This window comes from Prionailurus viverrinus, chromosome B4 (assembly GCF_022837055.1).
Source record: "Prionailurus viverrinus isolate Anna chromosome B4, UM_Priviv_1.0, whole genome shotgun sequence".
In the NCBI taxonomy this organism is placed as follows: domain Eukaryota; kingdom Metazoa; phylum Chordata; class Mammalia; order Carnivora; family Felidae; genus Prionailurus; species Prionailurus viverrinus.
This window is the reverse complement of record NC_062567.1, coordinates 17460476-17484340: the sequence shown is the minus strand read 5'-3', so window position 1 is coordinate 17484340 and position 23865 is coordinate 17460476. Positions and strand designations below refer to the sequence as shown.

Here is a 23865-nt window from a genome sequence, read left to right as displayed (position 1 = left end):
CAGACACCCACTATCATGGTGATGATCTTGTCATCAACACTGAGCAAACCTGATCCGAACCCAAACATTCTCTCGCTGCCAGTCACCAACACACGCCTTGCAAACCACATTAATATCATCCTCCCTTTTCCTTTGTTGTGCTTGGGCAAAGCCCCAGTCTGCTCTGTCCCTGTCCCTGAGCAGCTGAGTGGTGCCAGAGAAAATGCACAGCCCTTCGGAATAGTCTCACTGTGAATGTGTGACCTTAAGTCTCAAAGGGGTACTCAGTACTGTCCAGGGTCCTGTTTTACATTCCCGGTGTGTTTCCTTTCTCAACTCCAAAATGGTTATTCTGTACCTTCTTTCCCATCAAGTTCTCTGTGCACACCCCATCCCCCCTCACCTCAGTTCCCCGGACTAAAGCTTTCTCATCCTTCCTTTGCCAAGGTTACCTTACCTGCACACGCTTCACCCCCCACTCTCCCTGCCACACGGGCTGTGGAGCCATCCATTTTCGTGTTCTCAGGGACTGTGCTCCTACAGTTCCCCAACCTCTTCTAGACTGTTCCGGCCAGCATCCAAAATGCTGCAATCTGTCCTGTGAAAGAAACAAAACCAAAACATCTCATTTGACCCCACAATACCTTTCAAATTCCCGTCTCTCTCTCTACTCTTCTTCAAAACATTTTGAAGGCAGTGACTCTAAGGACTGTTTCCACTTCTTTTTTTTTAATTTTTTTTTCAACGTTTATTTATTTTTGGGACAGAGAGAGACAGAGCATGAACGGGGGAGGGGCAGAGAAAGAGGGAGACACAGAGTCGGAAACAGGCTCCAGGCTCTGAGCCATCAGCCCAGAGCCCGACGCGGGGCTCGAACTCACAGACCGCGAGATCGTGACCTGGCTGAAGTCAGACGCTTAACCGACTGCGCCACCCAGGCGCCCCTCCACTTCTTGATTTTAGAATCTCTCTTCAGCTCACTCCATCCAGTTTCCATCTACACCAGTCCATCAAGACTGCTCTTGTCAAGGTCTCCCAAGATCTTCATGTTGCCAGCTCCAGGATCGAGTCTCTGCTCTTATCGTAATGCCTTGCCCAGCATTGGACACAGCCAACCATTCCAGCCTTCCTTCTTTCCTTGGTTTCTCTGGGCACACATCCTTTCAGGTTTCCTCATACCTCAATCACTGTAGCATCTCAGTTGTTCCAAGCTTCTCTTTCCTTCCCTTCCTTTAGACAAGTAGTCTCATTACAAAGGTATGGTCTGAGAAAACAATATGAAAACCTCTATTTTCACTTATTTTTTCTCTAAAAAATAAGGAAGGGGGCGCCTGGGGGGCCCAGTTGGTTAAGTGTCTGCCTTCAGCTCAGGTCATGATCTCACAGTTTGTGGGTTCGAGCCCCACATCGGGCTCTCTACTGTCAGTGCAGAATCTGTTTCAGATCCTCTAGCTCTGCCCCTCCCCCGCTCGCTCCTGCACTCTCTCTCTCTCTCTCTCTCAAAATAAACCTAAAAAATAAAAAAGAAATGAAACTTCACTAATATACGATACACACTTCTATACTCATGCCCTCACTTGGTTGGTATATCAGACGATTAAAAGCCACATATGCAACACAGAACACGCTGAGGAAACAGTGAACATTCCACAATCCGAGAGGTTACTGTTTGCTATACTTTATTTGTGACCAGTCATGTGGTTTTATAGATTATATTGTCTTCTAAAATATTTTTTTAATGTTTATTTATTTTTGAGAGAGAAATAGAGCATGAGCAGGGGAGGAGCAGAGAGAGAGGAGACACAGAATCCGAAGCAGGCTCCAGGCTCCGAACTGTCAGCACAGAGCCCATGCGGGGTTCAATATCATGAACCACAAGATCATGACCTGAGCCAAAATTGGACCCAGGCGCCCCAGATTATATTATCTTCTTAAAATTTTTTTATTGTGGTAAAAAATACATAACATGAAATTTACCATTTTTAAAAAGATTTTTAATGTTTATTTATTTTTGACAGAGAGAGAAAGAGAGAGAGACAGAGCATGAGTGGGGAAGGGGCAGAGAGAGAGACACACAGAATGCGAAGCAGGCTCCAGGCTCTAAGCTGTCAGCACAGAGCCCGACGCGGGGCTTGAACTCACAAACTCCGAGATGATGACCTGAGCCGAAGTCAGACACTTAACCGATTGAACCACCCACGCGCCCGTCATGTCAGCCATTTTTAAATGCCCTGTTAAGTGGCATTAAGTATTTTCACATTGTTGTGCTGCATCACCGCTATCCATCTCCAGAACTTTTTTATTTTCCCCAGTTTATCCATGAAACAATAACTTACCATGTCCCTCTGTCCCCAGCCCTTGGAAACTACCATGCTACTTTCTAGGGCTATGAATTTAACTATTCTAGGTACCTCATACATTATTTGCATCATACCTTATTTGTATTTTTGTGACTGACTTATTTCACTTAGCAGAATATCTTCATAATGGATAAGCATAATCCATACAATCCAATGGATAAAGTTTATCCATATTGTAGTATGAATCAGAATTTTGTTCCTTTTAAAGGCTGAGTAACATTCCGTCGTGTGTCTATAGCACATTTTGTTCATCCATTCATCTGAGTTTTTCCACTTTTTGGCAATTGCATGAATAATGCTGCAACAAACATTGGTGTACAAATATCTGTTTGGATCCCTGCTTTCAGTTCTCTTAGGTTATATACGCAGAAGTGGAATTGCTGGGTCATATGACAATTCCAGCTTTAAGTTTTTGAAGAAGGACGATGCTAATTTCGACAGCAGCTGCACCATTTTACGGTCCCACCAGCAAGGCGCAAGGGTTCCAATGTCTTCACATTTTCACAAACACTTGGTATTTTCTGTTTTGGTTTGGTTGATAATAGCCATCCCAATGGGTTGTGAATGAGTGTCTCACTGTTGTTTTGATTTGCATTTCCCTAACTATTAGTGATGTTGAGCATCTCTTCCTATGCTTTCTGACCATTGGTGTGTGTATATCTTCTTTGGAGACATGTCTATTCAAGTATTTTGCTGATTTGGGGGAAGTTATTTTGTCGTCGGTGGTGGTGGTGGGTGGCGTTGAGGTGTAGAGTTCTTTATATATTCTGGGTATTAATCCCTTATCAAATATATAATTTGTAAATATTTTCTTGCAGTATATGGGTTGCCTTTTCACTCCGTTGACAGTATCCTTTGATGCCCAACAGTTTTTTTTAAATTTTGGTGAAGTCTATTTATTTTTGCCTTCATTGCCTGTACTCTTGGAGCCACATCCAACAAATCATTGCCAAATTCAGTGTCATAAAGATTTCTCCCCTATGTTGTCGTCTAGGTGTTTTATGGTTTTGCGTCTTACTGTTTAGGTTTTTAATCCATTTTGAATTAATGTTTTATATGATGTAAAGTAAGGGTCCAACTTCATTCTTTTGCCTATGGACGTTCGGTTTTCACAGCACTATTTGTTGAAAAGACAGTTCTTTCTCCATTAAATGGTTTTGGCACCCTTGTCAAAAATCATTTTACTGTATCTATGTAGGTTTATTTCTGGGCTCTCTGTTCTATTCTGTTGATCTGTTTTAGTTGTTTCTGTTGTTTTAGTTACTGTAGATTTGTAGTGAGTTTTGAAATCAGGAAGCATGAGACCTCCAGCTTTGTTCTTTTCAGGACTGTTTTGTCTATTTGGAGTCCCTTGAGACTCTCTATTTAGGATGGATTTTTAATTCCCCCCCCCAAAAAAAACTGTAAAAAAACCCCAAAAAATACAAACCTTGGGATTTGATTGCATTGAATCTGTAGACCACCTGGGTAAGATTGCCATCTTCATAATATTAAGTTTTCCAATTCATGAAGCCAGGATGTCTTTCCATTTACTAATGTCCTGTTTAATTTCTTTTAGCAATATTTTGTTGTTTTCAACGTACAAATCTTTCACCTGCTTGATTAAACTTATTCCGAAATATTTTATTTTTGATGCTATTGAAAATGAAATTGTTTTCTCAACTTCCTCTTCAGATTATTCATTGTTCCTGTATAGAAACACAACTGATTTTTTTTAAGGTTTATTTTTATGTAGAGAGAGAGCACAAGCAGGGGAGGGGCAGGGGGGGGGGACAGAGGATCTGAAGTGGTCTGTGCGATGACAGTAGTGAGCCGGATGCAGGGCTCGAACTCAGGAACCCTGAGATCCTGACCTGAGCATTAAGTCGGATCCTCAACTGACTGAGCCACCCACGCGCCCTGAAACACAACTGATTTTCGTGTGATAATTTTATATCCTGCAGCTTTGCTGAATTCGTTAGTTCTAACAGAGGATTGTTGTTTGTTTGTTTGTTTGTTTGTTTGTGGACTCTTGGGTTTGCACTTATCTTTGACTCTTCTTTTTCTCTTTTGCTCTCTGCCTGCAAACAGCCACCAACACAGTTCGTTTTGATTTCACGGATGTTTCTGATATTTGACACTTTCATTAGGCTCATTATAATTCAACGTGATGGAATGAATATTTGAATCCACAACCGTCTAGGGCCCTGCGGGAAGCATGTGTTATCTAAAATAGTCCTTTATCTCGCTATCTCAGTCAAACCTCTAAGAGTTCCGTATAAGAGCAGAGGTCTCATCTCAGAGGAGGCCCTGGTGGCTAAAAGTCAGGAGCACCCGGGATGGAAGCAGACGTCCTGCTTACTAGCTGTGTAACCAACCATAAACGTGAAAGGCTCGCTTTTTCAGCGGGAAACTGGCAATGAAAATAATATCCACTCCACAAAGTTGTGGGAGGTGTCTTAACCTATTTGGGTTAAAATGCCACAGGCTGCCTGGCTTATAAACAACAGAAATTTATGGCTCATAGTTCTGAGTCCGGGAAGCCCAAGATCAAGACAGTGGCATGGTCGTGTTTTAGTGAGGACACTCTTCCTGGTCCGTAGCCACACCCTCTTGCTGTGTCTTCAAGGGATCTCTTTGATAAGAGCACTGACCCATTCAGGAGGACTTCATCCTCAAGGCTTAACCACCTCTCAGACGCCCCATCTTTTAACGCTATCCCGTGGGCATTTTGATTCCAGCGTGTGAATTTGGGGGTGGGGACACAAACATTCAGACCATAGTGGGAGGCTTAAACAGGCTTAAAGCACTTGGTAAAACACCCCCCTTCTCCTCCTCTCTCCCTCTGAGGCCTTTAGGTTGGGTCTTTCTACAAAGACACAGATGGAACTGACTCTTCTTATCTATATTACTCCTTTGGCACTTACCGTCGTCTGCCTTGCACTGTTTTATTTTATTTTTTTCTGTTTTTGTTTTTTTTTTTTTTGAGAAAGAGGGAGGGGCAGATAGAGAGGGAAAGAGAGGATCCCAAACAGGTTCTGCACTATCAATGGTGAGCCTGACTTAGGGCTCAAACTCATGAACCATGAGATCATGACCTGAGCTGAGATCAAGAGTTGGACACTTAACTAACTGAGCCACCCAGGTGCCCTATGTTTGTTATCTTTTTATATGTACACATATTATCCTCCTTATCAAATTATAAATTTTCCAAGGGCCAAGAGCTTCTCATTTTTTCCTCTTTTTCCCTTCTCCTGTGTTTGTGGCATGTTGTAATACAATGCCTTATGTATCGTAAATGCTTGGTCAATATTTGCTTTTTAATTGTTTGACATAATGAAATTCTGCATTGCCTGATTTCCAATGTCTTGAGAACCAACGTTTCATTTATTTTATGTTTTTTCAGCAGTTTTCCCTTTTTGATTTTAAAAGAGCTGACATTTTAAAATAGCCAACAAGAAAGTAAGGAAGATATCACTACTTCCTAGAAGACCATCTGAGTGTATTTCAACCTATGTCTCCATAAAGAGTGGAAAAATAGATACTGGCCAGGGTTGCCAGGTAACATACCCAGTTATATTTGAATGCCAGGTAAACAACAAATAATTTAAAAAATTTTTAATTGTTATGTTTATTTATTTTGAGAGAGTGAGTGGGGAGGGACAGAGGGCGAGAGAGACAGAATCCAAAATAGGCTTCAGGCTTGAGCTGTCAGCACAGAGCCCGACGTGGGGCTCGAACCCACAGACCGTGAGATCATGACCTGAGCTGAAGTCGGGCACTTAACCGACTGAGCCACCTAGGCACCCCAACGACAAATAATTTTTTAGTATAAGCATGTCATATGCAATATTTGTTGTTTATCTTACATTCAAATTTAATTAGGTATCTTGTATTTTTATTTGCTAAATCTCACAACTCTAGCATGAAGGCTTTAATTAAAAAAAAAAATGAACAAGCATTATTCTCTCTGGAAATGAGAATATTCTTATGTGCTTAAAACAAAGTGTTTTTGTGTCAGAGGTATACAGACTGAGACATCATTATGAAACGATCCTTAAACACAGCTATGACCCTACGTGGAAAAGATGTGTAACGAAAAAGCTAATGAAAGGTAACATTAACTAAAATATCAACATGTGTTGCTTTGAATATAAATGAAAACAGTGATGCTTCTGTGAAATGCAATCCTATACTAAATCCAAGAATTGGTTGGGCTTGTTTTATAGCGAGTGTATAAAATTATTGTAGTATTTTCATATCTGTGTCTTCCTGGAAATACTGTTGCTTTGCAGGTTGAAAACATGGCTCAGAATTTACAAGAAAAAGCTTGAAAAAAAATTTGAATGATCTGTGGAATATCCTATAGCAACTGAAGAGAATATATATAAAAATCGTACCTCTCCATAGTATTTATTCAAGATGTAAATAAGGATTTTTATGTGACCGAAGAATTTTTAGACATGGTCATCATTTTGGTGCCATGTTAGAATCTGATTTGTTTTTAAAAGTCATGAATAGTTTGGGGAGACTGGGTGGCTCAGTCAGTTAAGCGTCCAACTCTTGATTTTGGCTTAGGTCATCATGTCACAGTTTGTGAGATCTAGTCCCACATCCAGTTCCTGCTTGGGATTCTCTCCCTCCCCCTCTCTGTGCCTGTCCCCGACTCGTCGTCTCTCTTTCTCTCAAAATAAAAGAAAACATGTTTTTTAAAGTTGTGAATAGTTTAATATATAGTCATCAAAACGAGTAAGTGTAGCTACAAATGGTATACCTGAGGAAACACTTACCTCAGACTTGCTGCAAATAAGGCAACCAATTTGTATCCAAACAGCATGTAGGTCAATTCATCACATCCTCCATCTTGAAACACTGGTTTCTACAAGGTGAAACACCACGTGGGGTACACAAGTAGCAGCTTACCCTGAGAGCTGGGTACTTTCCCATGGCTTGAACGGAGGCAATTTTCCAGGTTACGTGATCGTTTTGTCTTAGGAAGCTGATCCGCGATATGGTAAGTCATTTCCCTCAGAGAAGCAAAGGTGTTTTCATTTTTAAATTCAACAATGTTTCTTGAAAGCCTAATACGGGCCACACACTATTTGGAGAAATGAACAAGAGAGATGAAGTTCTGCTCTCACGGAGCCTGCATTTTAGTGAGTAGAGTCACACAACAAACAAATGATGAATAAACAAGGAAAATAGCTAAGAGTGGTGAGTGCTATGTAGAAAATCGACTAGGGTGGTGATTTGAAAGAGAGCAACTGGGTGACCTGGTAGGTCAACTGGATGCCTTTTTAGGTTGGGAGATTGAGACAAGCGTATTAAAAAAGAAAAAAAATGGTGGTAGAATATCAGTGCAAGACTGAATGGAGGGAAGAAACCAGCCATCGGCAGATCTGGAAGAGTAAGGGGAGTGCAAAGGCTCTAAGATGGAATGGGCTTGGTGTGCTCTGAAGGAAGACCCGTGTGGGGAGAAGGAGGACGGTGTGAGGCGGAGCTGCAGTTAGGAAGGGGCCTGATTATGAAGGACTTTAAAAAGAAATGTATTGTAAGCATCCAGGGAAGCCATGAGACTTTTCCATCAGAAAGAAGAAAGAAAGAGAAAGAAAGAAAGAAAGAAAGAAAGAAAGAAAGAAAGAAAGAAAAGAAAGAAAGAAAAGAAAAGAAAAGAGGAAAGAAAAGAAAAAAGAAAAGAGGGAGGAAGTTAATTCATTTCTTTGAGGTAAAGGTACTATTTTAACAATGAGGAAAAAGTAAATATTTTTAAAGAGAATTAAGCAACAGATAAAATATTTTAATAAATTAACCTTACTATCAGCCTCCTAATTATGGCATCATGAAGTATTTCTTATACCAAGATGTTCCCCCAAAATGGAGAATGTTATTTACTCTCTACTTATTGAGAGAAATGTGATGTACAACAATGTCTCGAAAGCTGGTTTAACAGTTTGTGACAACATGAAGGTCTGATTCTAATTTCAATTTATTTAGGTGCTTAGTTTTAATGGATATTATAGGTGAGCATATTCCTCACAAAAAGATCATAGATCCCAATGAAGTATGTATGTAGATGGCTCTGGCGCTAAGTCATATCTAGTTTTTCAGTTCCATTCAGCAATTGTACAAAGGTTTTTGCTAGAATTTAGATTCGCAATTTTCTGTCCTTGCTGATGTCAAAATAATTTTTCTTGCAAACAAATGGAGAATTGAAGGGTTTGGGGGGCACCTGGGTGGCTCAGTCAGTTGAGCGTCCGACTTCGGCTCAGGTCATGGTTTCATAGTTTGTGGGTTTGAGCCCCGCGTCCGGCTCTGTGCTGACAGCTCAGATTCTGTGTCTCCCTCTCTCTCTGCCCCTCCCCCGCTCGCGCTCTGTTTCTCTCCGTGCATCAAAAATAAATAAATGTTAAAAAAAAAAGAAAGAAAGAAAGAAAAGTTAAGGGTGTTTATAATTTTAACCAATGGATTTTAGGCCCACTGAAAATTTTCATTTGGAAGATTTCAAAGGAGTTTTTAAGAATCCACAGAGGAGAATTTTAATTAGTGATACAAATAATTTTTGGCAAAAGAAAAGAAGTCATATTGATATGATGATGGAAAATTTCCAAACCTTCTTTCCATGCTTTCTTTCTGGTATGAGCTCCTTTCTCGGTCATTGATGAAGTATCGCTTTTACCTTTAGTCGATCCTGTATGTGTATTCAAATATTTTTAGGAAGTGCTGGATAGCATACTGTGGACAACCCCTTGCCATTCCAAAAAAAAAAAAAAAAAAAAAAAAAAAAAAGATCTGAAAATTTGGCCCGAGGCCAGATGATGGTGGAACGCAACTGTGGGAAGCTGGTTGAGGTCAGCGTGAGGCTGACGTTAGTGTCAGGTGGAGAGGATTTGAAGGGACACACCAAGGTGTCTAATGCCAGTTGTAATGTATCAGAGTGAAAACCTTAGTTGTTACTGGCTGGTCACAGCTGGAGGGCGGTTAGTGAAAAAGAAGTTGTTTTCGTCAATTCACATTAAAAACAAATTAAAAATAAAAAAGCAAATTGACAACAGTAAAAAAAAAAACACCTTATCTCTAAATGTTATCACTCATATAAAAAAGGGCTGCGTCATAGAATGTTCTTTAGTGTGTCTGAAATGGACGCTTCGTGCAGACTTTTTGCAACTTCTCTTTCTTCAGCTTTGCTTTCAGTGTTTATTTCAGTACGATTTCATACGGATAAAAATGTTCTTTCCGTGAACACATGGTGATGTCTGGTCCAATTCTGTACCCCCTGGAGACAGCCCCGGTGGTAAGGGCTGACAGTGCAGATAATGACCAGGCTTATGGTGAACAGTTGAGGGAAGGAAAATAGTAGATCTTGCCAGACCACTGCGGTGTCTTCATTCTACTCCAAGCCTAATTTGAAATAGTGGCATCATTATAATTGATTCAGGGAAATGTGGTCTCAGCAGGTACTTAGGAGCAGGAAGAGGGGAGAGAAAACAAGCCAAGAGAAATAAAATCTGTTTTGTTTTTTTTTCCTATACCACCGACACTTTCATTTCAATTAGCAGAGTTTTTACCAAGTCAGAAATTATCAAATATCCAGAAACTTCAGAACACAGGACTGATGCATATTGGGCCACATTTTCCACCTCTTACCAATAAGGTTTGCTGTAGCCATAATTGTGTTACTGTCCATTAGTTATCCATAGTTCTGGTACTTTGCCAAGTAAATTCAGTGATAACCAGGTTCATAAAAGAGATCATTTGTGAAATGATGTGGTTATCAGTTATTAGTATCATTTCACAGTTATAAAATTAACGAATGGCAAAGTATTCATCAAAACAAGAGTCAATAAATCCAATTTTAGACGGAGGTAAGGACCTGAGTACAATTAATCACACTGAGTTAACAACAAGCAGAGCTGAAATAAATGCTTGGGAAACCACTGGTTAAAAGAGAGCACGTGCTAAACGCAGTTGAAAGGCCAGCATAGACAAAAGCTAGGTTAGTATTTCAAAAATTCAAGTTCTATTTCTCTTCCACATGTGCAGACATATGAAAGGAGAGGGAAAGGGGAGGCAGAAATTTCTGTTCAAGTGTTTAAAAATGACAGTAAATGAGTGGGCACCTAGTTGTTGGTAACTTGTACACTTTTTTATAAACATGATTCTTCTTTAAATGTATAGATTTCAGTTAGAATCTGTATCTCTTCATTTGAAGCACCTGAAATCCTAACAACAACAACAACAACAACAACAACAACAACAATTATGTTCACACGAGGTAATTCCTTTAGAGTGTTGAAAATAACCTTCGCCTGTAAAACTGTTCTTTGCCCCCTGGTGGTGAAATTATTATTATTCACGTTTTTAAAAGTTAAAAGAGTCTAATTATGTAGTCTTGGCACTAAGAAATCCTTCCGTGGTGAACAAAAATAATAGAGAATTATGTATCGGAAGTAGAGAGAGATGACGCTGGGTCACTGGTGTGGTAAAATAATTTAAATTTCCCATATTCTCCCATTCGGAACTAAGTTTTCCTGAGTCTATCTCCATTTGTTTCCCCGTTGATCATACTGCTAATTTGGTATTATTTTAAAATTCTGCCTCCTCTTAATAAATTAAATCATGGGCACATGTGAGGCATGGAATTTCTGTGCGTAAACTAATTCCTTAGCGATGGCCTGTTGGCCGAGGTGAACAGCAACTTTGTACTGTTTTTTCCTTTGTATTCCAATTTGGCATCACAAACAATATTAGGACTCTGGCAGAATGCCAAAACCAGGCTGTTCAGCCTGAAAGAGTAGATGATGAAGGGGTCTGTCAAAATTTTTCGTTTGCAGACTAATTGGAGCCTCTGTATATGAGGAAAATACAATGATTGGTGTCCTTCAGCTGAATTGAGGAATCAGTCGGAGAGAACTTATTTCTTCCTTGCTTGGCTAAAGGAAAAAGGGGAAAAACTAGTTTTCAAATTTTAAAGACTGACTCAAGTGAGTTACTAGAAAGCTTTGAAAAAAAAAATCAATGATGATCTTCAAATTGTAGAAGATGAGAGAAGAAAGAGATTTTAACATGGATTCTGTGGTGACACACTCAAGTCTATGTAAAGCAGAAAACCTCATTATCTGAAAACACAAGGCTACTTCAGGGTAAGACAATGACCAGTGACTCTTTAGGGACTAAATCATTGAATGTGAATATTTCCCCTTCCTTTTGTCCAGTTGGGTTACATGCTTTTAATTAGGTATCTATTGTATAACCTTAAGCCGGATTTAGCCCCAAAATCATGAATAATGTTTTATAGAGTTGGAACAACAACAAAAAAAATTAAACTGGCTTTGAGAACCAGTCATTAAAGACAGTCTTGTCTCCCACCATTTTGGGCAAGCCAGTATTGGATAATTTTCTGGTGAAGTGGGCAATCACCACCTAAGTTTAATAACAAATGATTTAAAAATAACATTTAAACATTTAAAGATTTATCTAGGAACCTTTAATACTAGGTAGATGGAGACTTCCCATAAAATGATAGTAACATTTGAGTAGCAGTCACTATTCTAGGCACTAATGACCTCACTGAGTTCCCACAAAAACCACCTTATGATTTTGGTAGTAGTATTATCTTAATTTTACAGATGAGGAAACTGTGAAACAAAGGTATCACCCCACAGGAGATCCACGTGGTAGACCCAAGATTCAAATTTAATCAGTCTGGATCTAGAATCTGTGCTTTATACACTGTGAGATTATTAAAGTAAATAGTGGGGTGCCTGGGTGGCTCAGTCGGTTGACCATCCGACTTTGGCTTAGGTCATGATCTCACGGTTCGTGGGTTTGAGCCCCGCATCAGGCTCTGTGCTGACCACTTGCTCAGAGCCTGGAGCCTGCTTCAGATTCTGTGTCTCCTTCTCTCTTTGTCCCTCCCCCACTCATGCTTTGTCTCACTGTGTTTCTCAAAAATAAATAAATTTTAAAAAAATTAAAAAAATAAAGTAAATAGTACATTATTCAGAGAAATGAAAACCATGTGTCAACATGTTACAAATAAATTTATTATTTACAATATGAAGAAACTCTGTATTTATTCATGAGGAACTTCCAAATGACTAAAATTCAATACTGTAATTAAAAAGGAACTATTTTCCAAGGGGGTGCTTCCCCCAAGCATCTTGAAGTTTTATCAATTTCAATATAAGTTTGTGGGTGTTATTTGGATAAACAAATTACTGAGTGAAGATAATGTTCCATTAAAGAGCAATGATATTGGGGCGCCTGGGTGGCTCAGCTGGTTAAGCGTCCGACTTCGGTTCAGGTCATGATCTCATGGTCTGCGAGTTCAAGCCCCATGTCGGGCTCTGTGCTGACAACTCAGAGCCTGGAGCCTGTTTCAGATTCTCTGTCTCCCTCTCTCCCTAACCCTCCCCTGTTCATGCTCTGTCTCTCTCTGTCTCAAAAATAAATAAACGTTAAAAAAATTTTTTTTAAATAAAGAGCAGTGATATCTTAGAACTCAAGTCCTATATTTAAGAAATAGTTAGAGGGGGGCAAAGAGAAAATGTCAAGATTTAATGAGAGCCAGACACTTCTAAATCATAGGATGAATAGGTCTAACTGCTAAATGGCAATTTTAAGAGAGGTTTGGGTTTTTACTATAATAGGTATTGTATTAATTCTGTTGGTAAGGTTAAGTCTGATCTTACCCAAAAGTGAGAGATAGACTACTAGAGGCTTATTTAAACCTCTTTGAGTCCTACTGGTCTATGAAATCACCAGTGCTCTTTCACACACACCCCCCGCTCGGAGAGCAGGGATTGTTATGATGTTCAAGTTCATGTACAACAAGATCATCACATAAATCACATAAATCTAGCTGTTTCTCTAGATTTCTCTGCTTTCCTCACTGCCAATGGCATATTATTTTAAGACATTTCAGCCACATGCCATGATGGTCACATCTTGAACCTTGTCAACACCAGAACCTGCAAACTAATGAAATTAAAAAAAAAACAAAAAACTTTTTTTGTATATGAGCTAATATGCACCCCACTCAGATTGCATAAGTGCCATGTTGAAGACAATTAGGTGTCCTTGAGACCCTCACACTGGGTTTATTTTGTGGTTATTTATGTACCCCCTCATGTTGAACATTTAACTCATGAATTTTCTGTCTTCCTAAGACATTTAAGGCTTCAAATGGTCTTTAAAGTCATTACCTTCACTATGTCCCATAAGCTTTTCTATAGTTTGCCTATGATATACTAAGGTATGATTTGCTTTTTTTGTTGTTGTTTTTTGTTTTTTCTTTATCCTTTGTGGGATTTGCTGAGCTCATTGCATCCGTGGGGTTGTTTATTTTTTCTTTTTAAGTAGCTTTATTGAGACATAATTTACCCATTTAAAGTATACAGGTCAGTATTTTTTAGTACATCCACAGAGTTAATCAACCACAATCTAATTTTAAAACATGTCCATACCCCCTAAAAAAAATTCTGTACCTATTAATTGTCAATCCCCAACCTCCCCGACATCCAGTCGTAAGTAACCACTAACCTACTTTTTGTCTTTGTAAGTTTGCCTATTCTGGACATTTCATTTAACGTTTATTTATTTTTGGGACAGAGAGAGACAGAGCATGAACGGGGGAGGGGCAGAGAGAGAGGGAGACACAGAATCGGAAACAGGCTCCAGGCTCTGAGCCATCAGCCCAGAGCCTGACGCGGGGCTCGAACTCACGGACCGCGAGATCGTGACCTGGCTGAAGTCGGATGTTTAACCGACTGCGCCACCCAGGCGCCCCTGGACATTTCATTTAAATGGAATCGCACAATATGTGGTCTTTTGTGACTGGCATCTTTCACTTGGCATAATTTTTTCAAGGTTCGTTCATGTTATAGCATGTATCAATATTTCATTTTGTTTTATTGCTGAATAATATTCCATTGTATGGATATATCGCATTTGGTTTATTCATCCATCAGTTGATGGACATTTGGGTTGTTTCTAACTTTTGGGTTATTGTGAATAATACTGCCATGAGCATTTGGGTACAAGTTTTTGTGCAGCAAAACTTTTCTCATTTTTCTGGTGTACATACATAGGAGTAAAATTGTGCCATGTAGTAACTCTGTAGTTTTTTGAGGAACTGTCAAAGTGTTTCCAAAGGGCTTCATCAGTTTGCATTCCCACCAGCAATACAGGCAAGTTCTAATTTCTTCATATCTTCACTCACACTCTTTAGTATCTCTTTGATTATCGCCATCCTACTGTGTGTAAGGCAGTGTCTCTTTTTAGTTTTGATTTGCATTTTCCTAATGGCTAATGATGTTAAGCCTCTTTCCGTGTACTTACCGCCATTTGTATATCTTCTTTGAAGAAATGTCTGTTCCAAATCCTTTGCTCGTTTAAAAAAAAAATGTTGTTGAGTTGTAAGAATTCTTTCCATATTCTGGATATAAGTCCTGTATCAGGTATATGATTTGCAAATATTTTCTCCCATTCCCTTGGTTGTCTTTCTGTTTTCTTGGGATAGTCTGTGACACAAAAGTTTCAAATTTCTATGTAGTCCAATTTATCTATTTTTTCTTTTGTCACACGCTTACGGTGTTGTATCTCAGGAACCATTGGCTCACCAAAGGTCATCAAAATTTACCCGTATTTTTTCTTAGAAGAGTTTTATAGTTTTAGCTCTTACATTTTGGCATGATCCATTTTGAGTTAATTTTTTCATCTGTGGTTTTAGGTCTTTCTAGTTTTACAAAATAAATGACAACATTATTTTATTTTATTTTACAAAATAAATGTCTGTCTATGGTATTTTGTTATAGCAGCCCTAGCAGATGAAGACATCCCTGCTCTTGTACCTTTCAAAGGTAAGCCTCATGATGAAATTAAAATGTGATGAATTCAAGCATATACATTTTATTTTATTATTACTTTTTAAAATATTTTGTTTTTAATGTTTATTTTTGAGAGACAGAGTGAGAGCGGGGAGGGGCAGAGAGAGAGAGAGGGAGAGGGAGACACAGAATCTGAAGCAGGCTCCAGGCTCTGGGCTGTCAGCACAGAGCTTGACATGGGGCTTGAACCCATGAACTGTGAGATCATGACCTGAGCCGAAGTCGGATGCTTAACCAACTGAGCCACCCAGGCGCCCCAAGCATATACATTTTAAAGCAAGATATTCTTGCATTCGTTTAGGACTATTTAAAAATTGTTTTAAGCTGTATACTAATAAAAGGATTTCTTAAGATTTACTTCCTAGATACTGTTTTTCTAACCTTTATCGAACATATTCTTACTATAAGAGTGCAAGTAGTTTTATCACTCCCCTATTGAGCTTAACTTAACTGGCCAGGTCTAAGATGGGAAAAATGTAGTGTAAAATTTTCAAAACTGGGCAAGCATCCTGTTATACAAGCATTTTTTTGTTCCCTCTACTTCCTCAACAAGAGTCGGGGGTTAGGGAAGAGAAGTGTGAGATGCCTAAGAAAATAAGGTTTCATGCAAGAGAAAGCCGTAGTGGTAGAGGAAAAACATTTAAAAGATAGCGAACAGAAGCAACATAGGACTAGAAGGTAAGACACTGGTGGAAACAGAAAGGAGATTTTAAGCCTTTTTGCCTTTAAAAACATCTCAGTTGGGAAAGGAACCCCAATTAGAAATGGACTAAGTGGATAAACGGCACTTCCCTTAAGACCATGATTGCCCATTATTAATTCTACCAATCTGCCTATTTTATGGTATTTTGCCTGTAAATCTTCATTAGAAGTGTAGTTTTTGTGTTGGTCTGAATTCCATTTCTGCTTTACCTCTGTCATAAAGGACAATCTAGACAACGCACTAGATTTGCCCCTTCTCCTATAACTTTATGTTGGCGGTATCATGAAATGCATGGAACAGGGGCCATAATCAATAAATCAGTCTTCAAATATGTTCTTAGTTTTTAGTATGGGAGGGGGACTAAAAAGGTGGATGTTTCGCGGGAAATTTATAATTAGTATGTTCCAGGTACACGCGCGATGCCTATGTGCTTTAATCTGTGTGCTTCTCAGTGAGCACCAGCTACAGAAAGGCTTTTCTCACAGGCCCCGATCAGGGGGCGCCCGGCTTCCCTACTTCCGGCTCCGCCCACCCACCCGCGGTTGCTAGGAGACGTGATGTCACCGGAAGCGAGGCCTGGGATTGGCTGAAGCGAGGGGAAGCCTCTCCTCCTCGGCAACCACGGCGCCCGGCGTTGGCTTCACAGCTGTTTGTAGGCCTAGGGGTGAGGGTCTGCGGAAGGTAGAGCCTCCTGCGGCCCCGCCCGCCCTCCCGCCGCTGAATCCGCAGGCTCCTGCCGCCCTGCCTCGCCCAGCTTTGCCCTGCCGCTGGGGCGGACCGCCGGGCGGGCTTCTCCGGTGCGGCTGCCCGTGCTTCTGACTGACAGGCACTGTTCCCACAGCCCGTGGAGCCCGCCACGTCCCCGGTCTCGGCCGACGGCACATTAAGGCGGGTGACCTTTCCGAGCCCAGCGCGATGACGGCTACCTGCTCCCGGCTGGCCCGGCTTCCTCGGCGCCGCTGGCGTCGGCTTGTGCGGTTCCCGCCGCCGCCGCCACTACTGTTGCTGCTGCTGCTGCTGCTGGCGGCTGTAGGGCCGGCACACGGCTGGGAGAGTGGAGACCTGGAGTTATTTGACTTGGTGGAGGAGGTGCAGCTCAACTTCTACCAGTTCCTCGGAGTGGAGCAGGTAAGCGGGGCCGCCGGCCGGCCCAAATGCTGCGCTTCCTTTGGCCGCTCGAGGAAAGAAACGTGCAGGTCCGGGCGGAAGGGAGGGGGTGGGGAGGGCTTTGACCCGCTTTCCTCGGAGGGAGCCGGGCACCGCGGCCAGGGCTTGGTTAGCCTGGGTTCTGGCTGTCCTCCTCTGCTCGGCCCACCGGGGTCTCTTCGGAACCCTGACCGCAGGATTTGTCCCCCTCCCCCAGTGCCTCTTCGCCGTGCTCCTCTTGATCCGGTCTCAGTGACAGGTTGGACGGTGCCCCTGGGCTGGTGATACCTTCTCTTTCCTCTGCCATTCTGCGGAGGATCCTTCCACCCAGCTGTGCTGGAGGAAGAAGGAAGAATGGTATAAGTAGACCTTTGACACCTTTCCTTTCTTGGCCCCTGAATGTGGAAAGAAAGTCATGTCTCCCCTAAATTTTCACCTACCCGGTTACACTTTTTATTTTAGCTGCTGCCTTGCTTCTTCCTTTCCGGGAAGATTAGGAACGCATTTTGGTTGGCGTCCGTGTGGCAGAAGTTTTTCTTGCGCTGTACTTTGGACTTTTTAGCCTGTTGGGCAGGGGTGCGTATCACAATTTGGAAACCTGGAGGATCTTGAAACCTCCACCGTGTTGGTCCTGGAATTAGATTAGAGGGATCTATTAAGTTTTCTGGGCATCGGAGGCGCTTTGGGTGCTACAGGAAGAGAAGCCCAACCAGCAGCACAGGATTGTTTTCTTTCTTTTTCTCTTCCTTTTCTTTTTTAGCTTGAGACTAACTTGTAAGGTCCGTTTGTTGATCTTTACCTCCTACCTTGGGCGTCGTGAGTGAGCTTGTATATCCAATCTCTATCTGAAACCTACTGACAAATAAAATGACATTTCACTGATTTAAGGATTATGGGGTGAAAGACAGGATTTCACACGATCTGACTGAACCCTTCAAAAAATGCTGTGAATAGTTACGTGGGTTAAAAAAATAAGGTTTGCCAATAATTGTCATCAAGGTACTCTTCACATGACTAGGTATGAAACGTACATTTTCCTCCTATAGGTTATCATAAATTTGTATGGCCTGTTGAACTTAACACTAAATGGAAATTTACGTTTAAATGAAATGGAATGGAATATAAAATTTTGCCATGCCACCGTGATTTTAACGATTTCATTTGTGTAAGAGTTACAAAGCGTAAGCATTCACACTTCAGATTCTTACATGCAAGTAATTATGTGATGTCTGTCTATATTCATTATCTTCACTTGGTGCCAGTTCCTACTTATGGAGACAAAATATACCTCATTTTCAGAGTAAATGATCATGCAATATGTTTAAAATCATTAGTGAAAATATAACTCTGAAGACTTTTAAGAATGCCTTAAAAATCAAGAATATTTTTTACAATTTATCATGATTGGTTAAACTCTGTTCAGGGTTATATATAACCTGTTATATGTAACCTGTCCAAAGTTATGAAGATGCTTTCCAGTTACACAAGGGAAATTAAGCCCCTTTAAAAGACTACAGAAATTTAGTAGCAGTAGTTTAAAATTTAGATTATATAATCTAGCTTGCATGTGAACCCTCGTAGAATTTTCATTTATAATTTCATGCAGTTTACTTTCAGAGTTAATTAGGCAGTGTGAACAACCAGAGCACTTAACTATATCGGCAAAGATGGGAAAATAAAGAAGCATAGATAATCAAGAAGATTCTATGTGAAGGTAGAATTTGAAAAGAAGGATCCTGAAAATTGTTTTCATCTGTGTTTCTCTATCTAGTTGTGTTGAAATTGGAAAGAATGACAGAAGAAATTTTATTCTACCCAAGCAGAGACACTGATTGGAAGAAGTTCCTTACATTACATTGAATCTTAACTTTCTTGGAAGACTTTCAGGGGACCAGAAGTTTGGTAGAGACAAATGCAACCTCTTTTCGGTCCTGAATGTGTAATTTTCAGAGCCAATCAATCTTTTGGTGACTAGCCAGACATGAGGGACCAGGACAAAGTAGATAGGTTACTCGGAGTTGCAACCTGGCTGTATACACTCATCAGTTTTGCTGTCTATTCAACAGAGATTTATTTGGTGCCCGCTGAATTTTAAGCACTAGTCTAGTATATAAAACAAAACCCCCTAGCCTCATGAAACTTACTTTTTAGTTGGGGGGGGGGGGGGAATTAATGGTAAACGGCCAAACAAGTAAATATAAATGTCAGGAGGTCAGAAAAGGCCTCTGAAGGAGGAAGGGAGTGAGTCATGTTCACAAGTTGGGGAAGAACATTCAAGAAAGGCAGGCCGTAAATGCTAAGACCTTGAGGCAAGAGCCTGCATGATGTTTGAGGAATAGCAAGGCTGCCAGCGTGGCTGGAGCAGGGTGAACCAGGGGGACGGTAATAGGAGATGAGATCAGAGTCATGGACTTTGGCTATTACTTATAAGTAGGTTGAGGATCCATGTTGGAGAGTTGAACAAGAGGTACATGATTTGACTTAAATTTCAGAATGATTGTCACGTTGAGGATCGTTTGTATATATGTCGTTTCTTAGTGAGATACTTTGTGGTATGGAATGTAGGAATGAATCTGGTCACATTCTGGATTTAATTTGAACAAAGTGCTGACAGAATTTTACTGATTGTTTGAATGTGGGATATGAGAAAGAAAAAGTTGAGGATAATTCTAAAGCTTTTGGCCTCAGTAACTAAATAAAATACTTGTCTAACTGCAGGTGCTGAGACAGAGAAGCCTGGTATAGAAGCAGGTCTGGTTGGGGGAACATCAGAAATTTGGTTTGGGTCATGCTAAATTTAAGGTGTCTTTTAAACATTCAAGTGGACCTGGCATATAGACAGTTTGTTATGTAAGTCTGGAGTTACCAGGAAAAAGTTCCAAACTTTGAGTCAGGGAGAGGTGGGAGAACCAGCAAAGGAGATGGAGAAGGACCAGCCAGTGAAGGAGGAGGCAAACCAAGAAAAAGATGGTCTCTTTCAAGTCAAGTAAAGAGAGTAGTTTAAAGAGGAGAAAATGATCAAGTGGGAGAAATGCTGATGTGATTAAAATAAGGTGAGTGCGGAGAATTGACTGTTGAATATGACAGTGTGGGGACCATTGGCTACCCCAGCAGGAGCTGTTTGGGTGTGGTGGTGAGATCAATAGCCTGGTTAGATTGGGTTTAGGAGAGAAAGAAGGGCAAGAATTGGAGGCAGTCAATATAAATTGTTTTTTGTGATATCCATATGCCAATTAGAAGCCAGGGGTGATAGAGACTGAATGTAGCATCCATTTTATCCCCTTTTCCACCAGCTCTAAAATAGTTGGCTCAGTCACTCTCTGAACTCTGTAATTGGAATGACTGATGACTTTTAGAACTTGACTAGGCCAGTTTCTGACTTATAACCTTGGACAGTTAGTTGCCTCATTTTTAGGACAAATGGTATGGTATCTTCATTTACTTCATAGTTAGGTACATAGTAGACACTTAAATATTATCTTGTATAGAAATGTGCAGAGATGGAAAGAGAAGAGTTGTGAAAAGAGAAACTTTTGATTGGAAGCAGTACCATAGCCCACTTTACAGTGAAACTGTAGTTATGAATGTTTTTAAAAACCTTTTTTTGTTTTCATCAAAACACTTGTGAAAGTGAGTTCTATATTAATGAGTGTGAAAAATGATTCCTGTGTTTCAAGTTTTTATTTACAGTCCAGCTAGTTCACATACAGTGTAATATTAATTTCAGATGTACAGTTTAGTGATTCAACACTCCACAACACCCGGTGTTTATCACAAGTGTGCTCCTTAATCCCCATCACCTGTTTAAACCATCCCTCTACTCACCTTCCCTCTGTAACCATCACTTTGTTCTCTATAGTTAAGAGTCTGTTTCCTGCTTTCTCTCTTTCTCTTCCCCTCCCCCCCCACTATGACCATTTGCTTTGTTTCTTAAATTCCACATATGGGTGAAATGATCTGGTATTTGTCTTTCACTGACTTACTTCACTTGGCATAATACTCCGTAGCTCCATCCATGTTGTTGCAAATGACAAGATTTCATCCTTTTTTATGGCTGAGTAATATTCCAGTGTGTGTGTGTGTGTGTGTGTGTGTGTGTGTGTGTGTGTGTATCTCACATCTTCTTTATCCATTCACCAGTCATAGACATTTGGGCTCTTTCCACAATTTGGCTATTATAGATAATGCTGCTATGAGCATCTGGGTGCAAGTATCCTTTTGAATTAGTATTTTTGTATTCTTTGGGTAAATACCTAGTAGCGCAGTTGCAGGATCATAGGGTAGTTCTATTTTTAACTTTTTGAGGAACTTCCATACTGTTTTCTACAGTGGCTGCACCAGTTTGCATTCCCACCAGCAGTGCAAAAGAGATCCTCTTGGGGCGCCTGGGTGGCGCAGTCGGTTAAGCGTCCGACTTCAGCCAGGTCACGATCTCACGGCCCGTGAGTTCGAGCCCCACGTCGGGCTCTGGGCTGATGGCTGAGAGCCTGGAGCCTGTTTCCGATTCTGTGTCTCCCTCTCTCTCTGCCCCTCCCCTGTTCATGCTCTGTCTCTCTCTGTCCCAAAAATAAATAAAAAACGTTGAAAAAAAAAAAAAAGAGAGATCCTCTTTCTCCACATCCTCGCCAACGTCTGTTGTCTGAGTTGTTAATGTTAGCCGTTCTGACAGGTGTGAGGTGGTATCTCTGTGGTTTTGATTTGTATTTCCCTGATAATGAGTGATGTTGAGCATCTTTACATGTGCCTGTTGGCCATCTGGATGTCTTCTTTGGAAAAATGTCTTTTCATTTCTTCTGCCCATTTTTTAATTGGATTATTTGGGTTTTTTTTGGGGGGGGGGAGTTTGATAAGTTCTTTGTATATTTTGGGTACTAATCCTTAACCTAATATGTCATTTGCAAATATCTTCTTTCCTTCTATAGGTTGCCTTTTAGTTTTGTTGATAAATTCTTTAGTTGTACAGAAGCTTTTCACTTTGATAAAGTCCTAATGGTTTATTTTTGCTTTTATTTCAGTTGTCTCAAGAGACATATCTAGTAAGAAGTTGCTACAGCCGATGTCAAAGAGGTTACTGCCTGTATTCTCCTCTAGGATTTTTAATGGGTCTTACATTTGGGTCTTGAATCCATTTTGAATTTAGTTTTGTGTATGGTGCAAGAAAGTAGTTTAGTTTCATTCTTCTCCATGTTGCTGTCCAGTTTTCCCAACACCATTTGTTGAAGAGACTGTCTTTTTTCCATTGGATATTCTTTCCTGCTTTGTTGCATATTAATTGCCCATATAGTCGTGGATTCATTCCTGGGTTTTCTGTTCCATTGACCTATGTGTTTATTTTTGTGCCGGTACCATATTGTCTTGGTCACTACAGCTTTGTAATATGACACAAAGTCCAGAATTGTAATGTCTCTAGCTTTGCTTTTCTTCTTCAGGATTGCTTTGGCTATTTGGGGTCTTTTGTGGTCTCATACAAATTTTAGGATTGTTTGTCCTAGCTCTGTGAAAAAATGCTGGTGTTATTTTGATAGGGATTGCATTAAATATGTAGATAGCTTTGGGTAGTGTAGGCTTTTTAACAATATTTGTTCTTCCACTCCATGGGCATGGAATGTCTCCATTTCTTTGTGTCTTTTTCAGTTTCTTTCAACAGTGTTTTATTGTTTTAAGAGTCTTTCACCTCTTGGGTTAGGTATATTCCTAGGTATCTTATGGGTTTTGGTGCAGTTGTAAATTGGATTGATTTCTTGGTTTTTCTTTCTGCTGCTTCATTATTGGTCTATAGAAATGCAACATATTTCTGTGCATTGATTTTCGTATCCTGAGACTTTACTGAATTCATGTATCAGTTCTAGCTATTTTTTGGTGGACGCTTTCGGGTTTTCTATATAGAGTCATATCATCTGCAAATAGTGGAACTTTTACTTCTTCCTTACCGATTTAGATGCCTTTATTTCTTTTTGTTGTCTGATTGCTATGACTAGGATTTCCAATACTTTGTGTGTTTTTTTTTTAATGTTTATTTATTTTTGAGACAGAGAGAGACAGAGCATGAGCAGGGGAGGGTCAGAGAGAGAGGGAGACACAGAATCCGAAGCAGGCTCCAGGCTCTGAGCTGTCAGCACAGAGCCTGACGCAGGGCTCAAACTCACGGACTGTGAGATCATGACCTGAGCTGAAGTGGGACACTTAGCCAACGGAGCCACCCAGGCGCCCCCCCCAATACTTTGTTAAATAACCGTGGTGGAGGGGACATCCTTGTCTTGTTCCTGACCATAGAGAGAAAACTCTGTTTTTCTCCACTGAGGATAGTATTAGCTGTGGGTTTTTTGTATATGACCTTTATGATGTTGAAGTATGTTCCCTCTAACCTACTTTGTTGAAGGTTTTTATCATGAATAGATGTACTTTGTCCAGTGCTTTTTCTGCATATACTGAAAGGATCATATGGTTCTTATCCTTTCTTTTATTAATGTGGTATATCACATGGGTTAATTTGCAAATATTGAACCACACTTGCAGCCTAGGAATAAATCCCATTTGATTGTGGTAAATGATTCTTTTAATATGCTATTGGATTTAGTTTGCTAGTATTTTATTGAGATTTTCTGTATCCATGTTCATTAGGGATATTGGCCTATAGTTTTATTTTTTTTTAATGTTTATATTTATTTTTGAGACAGAGAGAGACAGAGCATGAGCAGGGGAGGGTCAGAGAGAGAGGGAGACACAGAATCTGAAGCAGGCTTCAGGCTCTGGGCTGTCAGCACAGAACCCAACGCGGGGCTCGAACTCACAGACTGTGAGATCATGACCT

The 23865-nt window shown here is 40.4% G+C and overlaps 1 protein-coding gene across 1 annotated transcript in view; it reads left to right on the top strand.

Annotated features, from left to right (window-relative positions):
• The first annotated feature begins 16507 nt into the window (after positions 1 to 16507).
• The window catches only part of DNAJC1 (DnaJ heat shock protein family (Hsp40) member C1), a 226776-nt gene continuing 219418 nt past the window's right edge, over positions 16508 to 23865 (top strand). The window contains exon 1 of the mRNA XM_047866500.1: positions 16508 to 17036. Within this exon, the coding sequence (XP_047722456.1) occupies positions 16824 to 17036 (213 nt within the window). The 5' untranslated portion in view covers positions 16508 to 16823. The remainder of the gene's footprint in view (positions 17037 to 23865) is intronic.